Source organism: Leuciscus leuciscus (genome assembly GCF_965113295.1).
Source record: "Leuciscus leuciscus genome assembly, contig: SUPER_11_unloc_1, whole genome shotgun sequence".
NCBI lineage: Eukaryota > Metazoa > Chordata > Actinopteri > Cypriniformes > Leuciscidae > Leuciscus > Leuciscus leuciscus.
The window spans coordinates 263,001-275,608 of record NW_028118546.1 but is presented as its reverse complement, the minus strand read 5'-3'; the positions used below and the strand labels follow the sequence as shown (position 1 = coordinate 275,608).

The following is a 12,608-nucleotide window of genomic DNA, read 5'->3' as shown; positions in this document are numbered from 1 at the left end:
ATTGCACTAAACTCTGTTAAGAAACAGTCATGAAAGTGCAGTGTCTTTAAATACACATATAGTGGCCTTTTATTTAATTAATAATATATTATCTGAAAATATATATTTTTAAATATACTTCAAAGATTTAAAGTATACTTCAAGAGCAGTAAAATTACGCACACTAATATTTTACGAAGGGTGACGGTTCCTGTAGAGTTGTTTTAATCCCCTTGTAATTTCATCATTTATCTGAAATGCTCCTGAATGCTACTTTTGGTTTGTTTTTGAAGGGTCCTGGCAACCAAACATCTTTCCCACCACCTCCGCCTTCAATGGAAACCCTGCCTCCTCCACCACCCGACCCCATGTTGCCTCCTCCTCCCCCTGCTCCTCCTGCCAGCACAACCAAAGTCAACAAGTTTCCTCCTCCACCTCGATTCCCACAATCCTCCTTCCCACCTCCACCCATGGATGACCTGCCTCCACCACCACCTCCTCCAGAAGATGCCGAGCTGCCCCCGGACTTTCTTCCTCCACCGCCTCCTAGTTTTGCACCTCACGGGGGAGACTCGCTCCCCCCACCACCTCCAGACCCCATCACCTCCCTTCCACCTCCTCCTCCACCTCCTCCTCCTCCTCCTCCACCTCCTCCTCCTCCTCCCCAAAACTTTGCATCTGCAGGTGGAGCTCCACCACCTCCAGTTAACTGTTTAACAGATTTTGACATGCCTAATTGTTAAACAGGAGTAAACGAGATGCATGATGAAACGTTTTTTGCAGTTTTGTAGAAATGCAGAAACAGCAATATTACAAAAGACATCCATGTCCATTCTCCATATATAACATGCATATGTACATATATAACATCAAACATGGCGCATCCTCCAATCAGATCATCCATTAGGAAGTGTGATTACAATGTCATAAACAATATTTTTGGTTCAAATGATGCTGAAGTTTGTGATTTTTTTTTCATTGGACCCTGAGTTAGGAAGAACAGCTGACCCTCAGCTGCTGAGCCCAGGATGGAGGTTTACTGGCATATCCGGCTCTCTCAGCCTCTTCCTGCTCCATAAATGGCTCCATTAAAGTCTTCTGCAACAGTGTCACCTAGAAATACATCAAACATACTGTCAACAAGCCATAATGGTCTGTCTGAAGATGTTACATTGTATGTATAATTGTCAAGTCTTCATTTCACAGTAATATATTAAAGCAAACACTCTAAGATATATGATAAGCATGATCATGACAGTATATTAGTTTGACATCACATGTAATAATACCTCTGAAAAGTCATTTTTCTCTGCTTTTCTGATAGCAGATTCAGCCATCCAGTTCCTCAACACATACCGTGGGTTTACTCCTGAACAATAGAAAAATTACTAATAACATTAAATACAACATAACACATCGTAAAAAAACACACACTACCGTTTAAACATTTACGGTCAGTAAGGCTTTTTTTTTAAAGAAATTAATAATATTATTCAGCAAGGATGCATTAAAAGGGACAATAAAGACATTTGTAATATTACAAAAGATTTTTATTTTCCTCAGCTTACTGGTGGAGAGGAGACAGTGATGAAGCCAGTCAGTATATGAGGATGATTAGGAGGCCATGATGGACCGAGGCCATGGGGCAAATTTGGCCAGGATGCCGGGGTTACACCCCTACTCTTTTTCGAAGGACATCCTGGGATTTTTAATGACCACAGAGAGTCAGGACCTCGGTTTAACGTCTCGTCCGAAGGACGGTGCTCTTTTGGCAGTATAGTGTCCCCGTCACTATACTGGGGCATTAGGACCCAAACACACCACAGGGTGAGCGCCCCCTACTGGCCTCACTAACACCTCTTCCAGCAGCAACCTGGTTTTCCCAGGAGGCCTCCCATCCAGGTACTGACCAGACTCAACCCTGCTTAGCTTCAGTGGGCAACCAGTCTTGATCAGAAATGATCACAGGAATAAATTACATTCAACTGAACAAATATATTAATTACACAAATACTGTATATTCAAATAGAATAATTTATTTTATATTGTACTAATCTCACATTATAATAATATCTTGTAGTAATACAAAATTACTGTTTTTATTGTATTTTTGATTAAATAAATGCAGCCTTCGTGAGTATAAGAAACTTCTTTCAAAAACAAATCTTGCCAATCATGAACATTTCAGCGGTAGTGTTACTGTAACAATATATAAACACATAATATATAACACTGCATCATATAACATATACAAAAACACACCTTGCATTCTGTGCTGCCGTTCTTCATCTGAGTCACTCATTATCCTGAAGAAGACGATTAACACATCAAGTGATGTTCATTTTTAATCCTCTAAAGAGTTTGAGTTTACATTACAGCAACATTACCTTGACAGACGCTGTAAATACAGCTGAACCCAGTCTCTGAAATGCTTGTGTGATGAGAGGTCTGAAAGAGCCCACAAAGACTGTCAAGAGAGACACAGTCACAGTTAATGGACTGAAATCATGATTATGGATATTGCGGCTGCTGTGGGAGTGAATGGAGAGGAAACGTACCGGAGCAAAGGATCCCTTCTGAAGCCGGGACAGGGTCACTTCACTCAGCTGTCTGAAAGTCATAGTGAAGTCTGCTCCAGTGTCCTCCATTAGCTCAACACATCACACATCATACAACATTATATGGGTCATTCTCAGGAAATGCTGCCATTTGTGTGATCTACTACTGATTTAACTCCATACTGAACTTAACTATTTCTGACAGTTTGGCTGTTAAATATATAATTAAAATAAATAAAAAATGAATTAATTATAGTACAATCAGAGAAAAAAAAACAATCCAGCTAATATTTACCTTTAGAAGAAATGCAATCACATATGAATCCTTTTCTTCATTTCCCAGAAAGCCCAACTTTGCTTTGAACAGCTCATGAAATCTACAACAGAAACAGTAAAGTGAGATCAGGAACGACTCAGAGAGGAATACAGTGATCTATATTGTCTAATGACAGGCTCACCTTTGATGGTAGATTTGTGGATACTCTCTCAATATTTGCTGAGATCTGAAGTAAATGAATTGACACGAATCACCCTTATTTATTCCAGACCAATACCAACAGAAAATAAAAGGATCTCTTACTGTGAAAGCTGATCTGAGGTCAGCAGTGGTTTCAGAGCTTCTAGAAGTTTCTGTAGATTGAACAGGCCAACATTAGCCTGAGCTCCTATACTGTACCGGCCCTCGTCATCAGACGTGTTGGGGACAAAATCTATACAGAGGAAACAATGCTGGAGCAATAACACACATTTAACAATACAAATATTATATGTTATTATTATGGCTGTCTGTTTCACTTTAACTTATTAGAATATAATGAAGTAAAATAAAACAAGTAATGGATTAAAAAAATTATGCAATTAATCATGCCCCTCAACCCATGTATATACTGTAAGTATATACAAAATTTATAGTAGATCTAAAGTAGCTTACTATTCATACAATAGTGTGTGTGTGTGTGTGTGTGTGTGTGTGTGTGTGTGTGTGTGAAATGTTATATGACAAAAAGCTTAAAAACTAAATTTATAGGAAGATGATTGCTAATATTATGAAAGTTTAAGTTAGACAAAGAAACATACTTGGGTCATATGATTCCATAAATCCAAATGGGCCATAATCAAAAGTGATAGAAAGCAGACTGAAGTTATCTGTGTTACAGACTCCTGTGTGAAGATCCAGATCATGATGTTGTGCATTTTGCATATTAAGCTCGATTTATAATGATAAATCTATGTGATAACTAAACAAGTAAAGCAGAGTGAACTAACCATGAGCAAAACCAACCGACATCCAGTGGGCGATTAAATGTGCCGTTTCATTCAGCACTCGAGAGAAAAACACCTTCACACAACATGAAAACCATTCAAATATAGTGAGACTGATCAGACAATATAAAATAATCTTGTATTACAGCTAAACAGCAGAGAGACACAGATACTCACCACATACTTGTCAGGGTCATTTGTTGCTATAGATTTAAAATGCTCTTTAATTACAAAGTCCAACAATGTCCTGAAAATAAAAGATAAAAAGAAATTAAAAAGCAAATAAGAGTGAGAAAAAAAATATTATCTCCCAAGTAAAAGTTAATATACCGTAGGACATCTAACTCTCCAGTTCTAGTTAATATCTCCAGTGAACCGATACGAAACCAGGACTTGGCCAGACGCAGAACAACCGCTCCTGATAGATACAGAGAACAATCACATAAAGCTGAGGAGGATAAAGAACTTAGTTACTCGATTTTTCCAAATCTGATCGTATTTTACCTCTTTCTTTTATGACACTGCCATTATAAAACGGATCCCTCCAAACAGGTTCCTCACTCACAACCAGACTGACAAACAATAAAGGCAAAAAAATGGAAAAGGTATAAATAAATAAAATAATAATATTCAACACCAAACATTTGAATGTGATAAATACATATATTACTCTTCTTGTGCATGTCCATATGTACCTGAGGGCTCTGCTGGTATATGTGTGTGTGTGTGTGTGTGTGTGTGTGTGTGTGTGTGTGTGTGTGTGTGTGTGTGTGTGTGTGTGTGTGTGTGTGTGTGTGTGTGTGTAACTTACATTTTACTATTCAAATCTTAATAGTAAAATGCTCCTCCCAACAGACATTCAGTTGTCTACAAGTAAAATTGCACCTACATGTCTACTAACTCTCATTAGAGTATTACAGGGTACCTGCACAATTTTTAAAGTCAAAATTAAGGCTTTTTAAGACCTGAAGAAATCAAAATGAATACCGTACATTAAGGGTGCGCAATATTGACAAAAATATGTCTCGATATTTTCAACGTTTTGTCGATAATAATTAGATGATATTTTTAAATTATTTTGTGATTTACTGAACAGTTTTTTAATGTTTTAATTAAAGCTGCCGTCGGCAAAATTTTTTTGATCATATTCAGTGTAATCGACACTATAATCCGACAGAACAACATAAATAAGGTGGTTTTAGAAAAAAAACCGAGCTTCTAACTCCACCTGGAGCGTGTTATTTGTTTTGCAAAAATCCAGCGCTCCCGCTTCATCAGGTCCAATCAGCGCAGGGGGGTGTGAGATCTGACTGTCAATCACAGGTCGTGCACACGCCACAGATCCCCCCTCATTCGCGCACGTTAATATCACATGCACACGCCACGCCTGAAGTTCGCCTGGAGATTGCATGAAGCGTGATGGCGGAGAGAAAATCTACTAACAAGCTTCCAATTCCTCGGTTATTGCTATCTATGGCTAGATTAGCCAGGGCAGCCTACCTCCGAGTCCATGGTGTTGATAGATGCTGAAGAGACGGACGCGTTCACAGAAAATCAGGTACACACGCACAGTGACGCACTGACGAGCACGACCTCGATGGGAGGGTGCTCGCTGGTAGTGGGGAGGGGCATGAGAGTTGTAAACATTCAAAATTTTGGCTAATCGACCCAATCTGCCAGACTTGCCGACGGCAGCTTTAAAGAATACTTTAAATATGAAACTAAAACCACCAGTAGGTGGCGGCAAGTCACTGTCTTAATAAGCGAGTTGTTTGTGTGGTTCAATAAAAAAAAATAAAAAAAATAAGCGAGTTGTTGGAGTCATTTATTCAACCGATTTGTTCAATATGATGTCTATGGTTCAAACGAGTAGGGTATTCCCCCTTTCTTATACTGTCTATGGGTATTCCTGCACAATCGGAGGCTGCAGTTATAGGACCCCGGTTATAGGACCCTAATTTTTTGTGACACCGCCACCTACCGAACTGGATGATCACCAGAAACAGTCATTTGAGATGGACGACCAGACTGTGAGTACCGATATTCAATTAACTTTTATTATATTACGTTTAAACGAAGCAAAGTTTACAAAGCCAGTGAGAGCTAACTATCAATTAATAACTAATTCCCACGAATTTGGAACGTCGTAGTAATTAATACAACTAGAACACGAATTCCAAATTCGTGGGAATTAGTTATTAATTGATAGTTAGCTCTCACTGGCTTTGTAAACTTTAACGACCACGTATGTAAACTAGAAATAATTTATAACACTAAACAATATTATACATTATAGATTCGAGTAGTATTTATACTTTAACCAGTTATGTGGCGGACTTTTGCGCTAATCGCGGAGCACTTATGCTAACCATGTGCTCAACATGACAAACTCATGACGCACTACTAGGCTATATAACAAAACAACTGCGTTAAACCCGCGCACAACTCATTCATATTATATTAACAGTGTTTATGCTTAAATCGGAAGAGTGTTTTGCATTATACTTTGCAGTATAATCATGGCCATGATTTAATAAATCCTTGTTTAGTTTTATAATAAGTAAATCTAGCCAGCACATAAATTTAACGTAAAAAATGAGCATGAAAGCATGCTGATGTTAAATGTGTAAGATTTACCTGTAGCTTACTCTCTTACCTGAAAACTTGGTTAATCATTGTTTTACCTGATTGGTTAAGTATAAAATACCTTTCATAAATCAACTGCCTGGTTGCACTACAAATTAGCCTGTCGTTTTGGCGTTTATTTTGCAATAATGAATGAGACATTTGGCAGTTTTAATATTCTGTAACAATTTGGCCTAATCTGCAGGCCTATGATGACACACGGTTATCACGTGTTAGTTTCTGTGATGTTCTGCATTGCCAATATTAATTTTATGGATGTGGTTAGGATCATTGTAGGACAGATGATCATAAAAAATGCACTAGGGATATTTTAATTGAGATGATCTCAAAATATTCTATATATAATAGGCTCTCTCTTTTTCAAGATGCATATAACAATCCAAAAAGGGAGATCCTTGCCAGCATTAAGGAGATGTGCTGTATTGACTATCACTGCCCATTCTGCAGTTCAGCTGTGTTCCAGTCAACAAAGCTGAGCAAGGTCAGAACCCATTTAGAAAGCCATTTCAATCGGGCGGTTCTCCATGAAGGTACGTTTTCAAACATCCCCTCAGGAAATGCAATTGGAGTTAACGTGCATTAAAACCAGCAAGAATTTTAGGATTAGTTCCATTTGAGCAATGAATCCAAACAACTGTCTTTCTGATTTGTTTTTGGAAACCAAACACCTAATTCAGATTTTGGGTTTACATTTACACATTTAAATAAATAATCAATAGTTCTATGTTCTTGTTTAGGGTATACCATTCACAGATGTGGGTTACATTGCCGACCACAGTTGCATTATCACTGCATTCACTGCCAGTCAATGCTGTTTCGTAAATCGGATTTCATTAAACACCTGTCTTTGTGCAAGGAGGATCACTCTGCCTCTGCCATAACCAGCACACTCCCAGATCAAACTACAAAAACCACCTCCATCCCATCTCTAAGAACAGCAACCACCACCTTCCAAGATCCAACTACAACAACCACCACTATCCCATCTCTATCAACAACAACCACCACAATCCAAGATCCAACTACAAAAAACACCACTATTCCATCTCTATCAACAGCAACCTCCCCCACTCTGCCAATCACCCCAAGTGAACAGATGCGAAGGGTCCGTGTGAAGGCAGTACTAAAGAAAAAGTGTCCTATATGCCACCTTCTCATGAACAAGACAAATTTAAAGAGGCACATAGAAAGCACACAAGCAAACAGAAGGACATCACAGCATCTTCCCACCTTCAGAGTGAATGTATTGATCTGGAGAATGGAATTTATACAGTCCACAAATCATTCCATGGTACCAGTATACCTCTCCATGTCCAAAATAAAATATGGGGGGGAAATCAACAAGTTTGCTGTGAATCCACTGAGTGCCAGGTGAACATGGAGTTGGCATGGAGGAGTGGATTGAAAGCAGACCAGTGCATACACCTTAAATCAATAACATACTGTTCATCTTATGCTTGCTCTCCTGTACTTTGTGAAGATACACTAACTGAGATGGTGAACAACAAGTGGTTTGGTGAGGATAAAAAGAAGGTTTGCCTTGGTCTGAAAAACCTTGCCAACAGCAACCATGCACCTCTGTCTGTGTACTGCAAAATTGGAACCCCTCAGTCAGTGAAATACATCTCCATTTATGAGCCTACAGTTTCGTATTATAGTCGATTGGGACGAGTCATTGTGTCGTATGACACCAAAAAAAATTCATGGCACTGTCCTTGTCATACTACAACGAGATCATGCATACACAAATATATAGCAAAATGGCACTTATTTCAAACACAACGTGAACTGTTCAGAAAAGTGCAGAGCACAGAGGAAATGGAAGTCCTAACATCAGCAGGGGATGAAAACAGACATGAAGAGGCTGATCTGGGTGACATACCATGTCCACCAAAAGATGAACAAAAGTTCAAAGTCATGGTCCAGTATATTCTGAACAACAAAAAGTTACCTGTTGTACTTCCTGAACATTTGCGACTTCCATCGGTGGAAAAGCAATACCCAAGGCATCTAATTCCAGAAGAGATGATGTGCCAGCACTGCCCTGGCAATGTACCCCTCAGTGACCCAATCCTTATTGCACAAAAGGCAAAAATCCTCACCAGCTCACGCATTGTTCATGGTAGGTCAATAATGATGCAGATTCATTATTATTATTTTTAAAGTTAAAATCTACTATGATAGATTTGGTCTATACTTTTAAAAATCATTCAATGTTTTAGAAACTGTACTGTGATTTTGTTAAATCTTTATATTTCCAGATGTTTCTACCTACTGTAAGTCTTGTCATCAATGTGGAACCTACTTCCGGTACCAAGAGTGGAAAGACGGCATACACAATTTTAATGATCGAATACTCCTTGACCTTCCTCTATGCATAACCATAAGAAATATGCTACAGGTAGTTTTCGATCTTAATTGAATTAAAGTCTTTAATTCATTCCTTTAAAATGTACAGTATATTTAGATTTTCATTATTTTGATTCTCTCTTAGGTCCATACTGCTGTCAGCAGAGTGGTGGAGTATTTGGAAAGGACATCAGGGGTGCAGTTTCCCTCATCTGATACGGTTCTGCAAGGATATCTTCACTTTGAAGCTCTTACAGAACATGACTATCAGTATTCATGTGTTAACTGTGGGGACCATCCACCAGTGGTCATCATGGATCTCCATAAGAAGGGGGCCTTCCATTTGTCAGGTAAGCATGCTTTCATTGAATAGTGTTATCATCTAGTATTAAATTTCACCCAGCTTTTAATTTTTACACAGATTTTGTGTAATGTTTTTACATTATTTCCTTAGTAAGTGACCTTTCACCGCCTCCAGAAGACTTCAACGGAGAGGTTGATATGCAAATCTTTTGGGAGGCACTTTCAGTGGAGAGGATTGGTAGAGGATTTGTAACAAGTAATTTAAATAATTTGTCAATATGTTAGACTTTTTTTAATGACAGCATAATTATGTGGCAAACAAAGTAACATGGACATAAATCTATAATTATTTGTTGTTATTTGATGTGATATTTTCAAAGGTCAACAGAAAAATCCATTTACAGTTCCACCTAGTTTTCACTTCTGGGCACCATGGATAGGTCCAAAAACATGTAGATCAAACCATGCCCTTAATACCGAATATAAAAAAGTTCGTCCACCAAAACCGACTGAGGTCTCTGAAATAACAGTAACAGAAGACCGCCTGACAGAGGAACTATACAAGCAGAAGGTAAAAACACAATTTATTAGATTTTCTATTTTTAGTAGCTATTATTTTCTAAAACATTTCTACTGTTATTTTGTTTTAATTTATAGGTTCCAGTAGTTAGGAACTTATGTAAGGAGTGTGGGTTAGACCCTTCTGGATCACGAGCGGACCTCCTTCTGAGATTGTCCAGTGAAATGAAGTCAAGGCAGACATACGACAAGGTTTTTCAGAAGATCTGGGCTGCTTTAGGTAGGCCACATTTTACATATTTTACTTTGTGTGTGCTGTCACTATTTTGAAGGGTTTGCCCCTGGATGGAATAACTTCCAAAGGTGCTTCCCTTTAATTATCTGGCATTTTATTTTCAGTGTACTCTGTAAGGATGAAACCCTTTTAGTTGGTTGAACAACTATATATATTTTTTTCATTTCAGGTGGCTGGGCTGTGATTATGTGCCCGTGTGGCATTGTGTACAGCATAAAGTGTCAGATTCGAGCAGAAAGCCCACGTGACTTTGCAGACATGTTGCTTTCCTGGAAGCACATGCCAAACGTTATCATATATGACTTTGCACGTGGGTTAGCAACCCACATGAACCTCAGAGAGCCAGAAAGGTTGCCTTTCAATCCCTTTGAAGGACGTTTAAGCCCCCCAACTCCAGACAATATAGCCAAAGCCAAAGATGGGAAACTGAAGGTCTCACTACCTTGGCTGAATTGTAAAAAAAATTATTCCAGACCCTGAAGGCCATCCAATTACTGGTTCGGCGGAGCATTATGCTCTGTATGACCGGTTCCACGAGAACAATACGAAAGATCCCCGTGATGTCCTGCGAAAGCTTCACATTGTCCCACAACTGGCTGGAAAAGTAAACAGTCAAGTTGCAGAACAGCTATTTTCCAGAATGAAGAAAAAGAATTACTTTTTAAACATGGCTTTACCGTCAACACATCTGTTCCTTATGAGGAATATTATACACCATCATAACATGTACAGAAATGAACAACGGCTAGGCAACATAAAAAGGGCTTTTGGAAATGTCACAATGAACATGCACAGCCAGGCAGTGTTGGGTAATTTATTTATTTTTTAATTCCATTCTGTTTTAAATGCAGCACATTTATTGATCAATGTTGAATTAATAAAAATAAAAAAAATTTTTTAGGAAAAACAGAATCCCCAGATATAGTCTCCACTGTTCCAATGGACATTGATGTACCAACTGGTGAGTAATGAGGGACTCATTCTGCTCTTCTATTGTCAAGTTCTTCATTTTGTTTTTCTGTATGACAGAATGCTTATGGATTGTCAGTGCTGAGAACTTCTTTCATTTTATGGGTTTATAGGAACACGTTGTCATTTTCTGTTTTAGTTTCAGGAGAGTCGGTGCCCAAGCCAGCGTCCCTCGCTGCGCCCGCAGAACCGGGCCTCCAAACCTCCTGACCAGACGTCTGACAGAAAGCAGCTCTCCTGGATCTGGAGTGCTCTAAGGATGGAATATTTCACATATCACATAACGTTAGTTTAATCATAATAATCAATATCTGTGGTCAATTACAGATTTTTACTTCAGTTAAGTTACTCAAATTCAATTCAAGTTTATTTCACATGCAATGAATCAAATAAATGGGATCAAATGGGATCAGTCAGTCATTGTACAACACACCATAAAAAATTAATTAAAAATTAAAGCACTCACTTCCTCTTCCACCCATCATGCGATTAGTGCTACGAGCCATCGCCATTCGCCAACCTGCAAGAAAATCAGTAACGTACAAAACACAAGACAAGACAATACAAATCTCCTCAGAAATAGCGTTAACGTTACTCCCCTGAAAAAAATATCAAACAAACTAACGTTACTTCTAAAATAAGAAAAGAACTATCAAATAAAAGTATTATAAGAAATTATATGACGCTTTCAAAAAGTATATATCCTCCGATGTCCTTCAAGAATATAGGTCTCCTCTCAGCAATCCAGAAAAGCTTCAAATTTGCAAGTTTCGGCCAGAAAATTCTCCGCAAAAGTCAGTCTGTTAATTCGCCTCGTCTCTCAACCAACAGACAGCGGTCGATCGTTGAGCAGAGAGATACATGCAGATCGCAGAATTCATAAAACGCGTCGCCATAGCAACTAACATTCGAATCATAACATGCACGCACGCCCAGACAGCGACCGGTTCGAGTGTAAATATATATGCAGTCAGAATTCATAACCTACATAGCAACTAAAATTCGAACCACGCATGCACGCGCACATCGACTCTGATTTATTAAATAATTGCAACCTTAATGTTGACGTTTTCTTTAATATGATTTTCATTCTTTCAGACCAGTTTTATTATTAAAACCCGTGGAAAATGCGCGCAAAAAGACACACAAGAGAGAATAAATCGGACATCATATAAATTAATAATTAAATTGGCCCTTTTCCGCATATATATCAAGGCCAATCAGCTTTCAATATCACTAATACACCATCCAACCGGTTAGTAGTAGTGGTGAAGAAATCCAAATTATTTTTGAATTCTCTATTAAAATTGTTCACAATTGCTACCCAGTTGAGTTAACTATAAACGTGCTAAATTTGCTCTGCAAGTGAAAGTCGTCTTGTGGTGCCATCTTATATATTTTTTTTATAATATTCATTATCAATGTCAGTGGTCTGGTGTTACGGAAAAATTCAGTATTACTTATATTCATTTGTTTCCAAACTGTTAATTTCATTTAATCATCTGTTTCTGTGAGGGTTTTCTAGCAGCTGAAGGGGGGGACAAGCAAAACAAACGTAATAAAAGCAGATGGGCCAGGAAGATAGACACCTAGGGCACGAGAAGGGATCCAGGCAGGAGAATGCAGGAGGTAATTTAGGTCGTAAACGAAAGCCTTTTGGTATCTCAGAGACAAAGAACAGTTTGACCAGCCAAGGGGGGTAGAAAACCAGTTGAAGATATCCCATA

General features: G+C 38.4%; 2 protein-coding genes and 2 long non-coding RNA genes across 5 annotated transcripts in view; 2 read left to right on the top strand and 2 right to left on the bottom strand.

Annotated features, from left to right (window-relative positions):
* The window catches only part of LOC309510013 (uncharacterized protein), a gene marked incomplete at its 3' end in the record, with an annotated part of 1,894,646 nt that overhangs the window by 1,792,134 nt on the left and 89,904 nt on the right, over positions 1 to 12,608 (top strand). The window lies entirely within an intron of this gene.
* On the bottom strand, positions 2,041 to 2,792 carry LOC309510060. The gene is made up of 3 exons (XR_014210180.1): positions 2,538 to 2,792; positions 2,367 to 2,446; positions 2,041 to 2,285 (listed from the first exon to the last, which is right to left on the bottom strand). It is a non-coding gene; the product is annotated as an uncharacterized lncRNA (long non-coding RNA).
* Positions 2,823 to 4,592, bottom strand: LOC309510041. Of its 2 annotated transcripts, XR_014210160.1 has the most exons (4): positions 4,131 to 4,592; positions 3,804 to 4,047; positions 3,615 to 3,698; positions 2,823 to 3,247 (listed from the first exon to the last, which is right to left on the bottom strand). It is a non-coding gene; the product is annotated as an uncharacterized lncRNA (long non-coding RNA). The 2 variants fall into 2 exon arrangements; XR_014210161.1 differs by lacking the exon at positions 2,823 to 3,247 and having other exon boundaries at positions 3,525 to 3,698.
* Positions 8,535 to 11,156, top strand: LOC309510020 (uncharacterized protein). The gene is made up of 8 exons (XM_082191155.1): positions 8,535 to 8,568; positions 8,708 to 8,847; positions 8,941 to 9,145; positions 9,250 to 9,354; positions 9,479 to 9,669; positions 9,756 to 9,897; positions 10,814 to 10,873; positions 11,021 to 11,156. Exons 2-8 carry the CDS (start codon positions 8,839 to 8,841, stop codon positions 11,089 to 11,091), a joined length of 783 nt encoding a protein of 260 aa, XP_082047281.1. The 5' UTR covers positions 8,535 to 8,568; positions 8,708 to 8,838; the 3' UTR covers positions 11,092 to 11,156.

Coding starts and splice junctions, on each gene's coding strand:
- LOC309510020 (XM_082191155.1), top strand. Junction 9,670..9,755: donor AGGAACTATACAAGCAGAAG/GTAAAAACACAA, acceptor TTTAATTTATAG/GTTCCAGTAGTTAGGAACTT. Junction 10,874..11,020: donor GGACATTGATGTACCAACTG/GTGAGTAATGAG, acceptor TTTCTGTTTTAG/TTTCAGGAGAGTCGGTGCCC.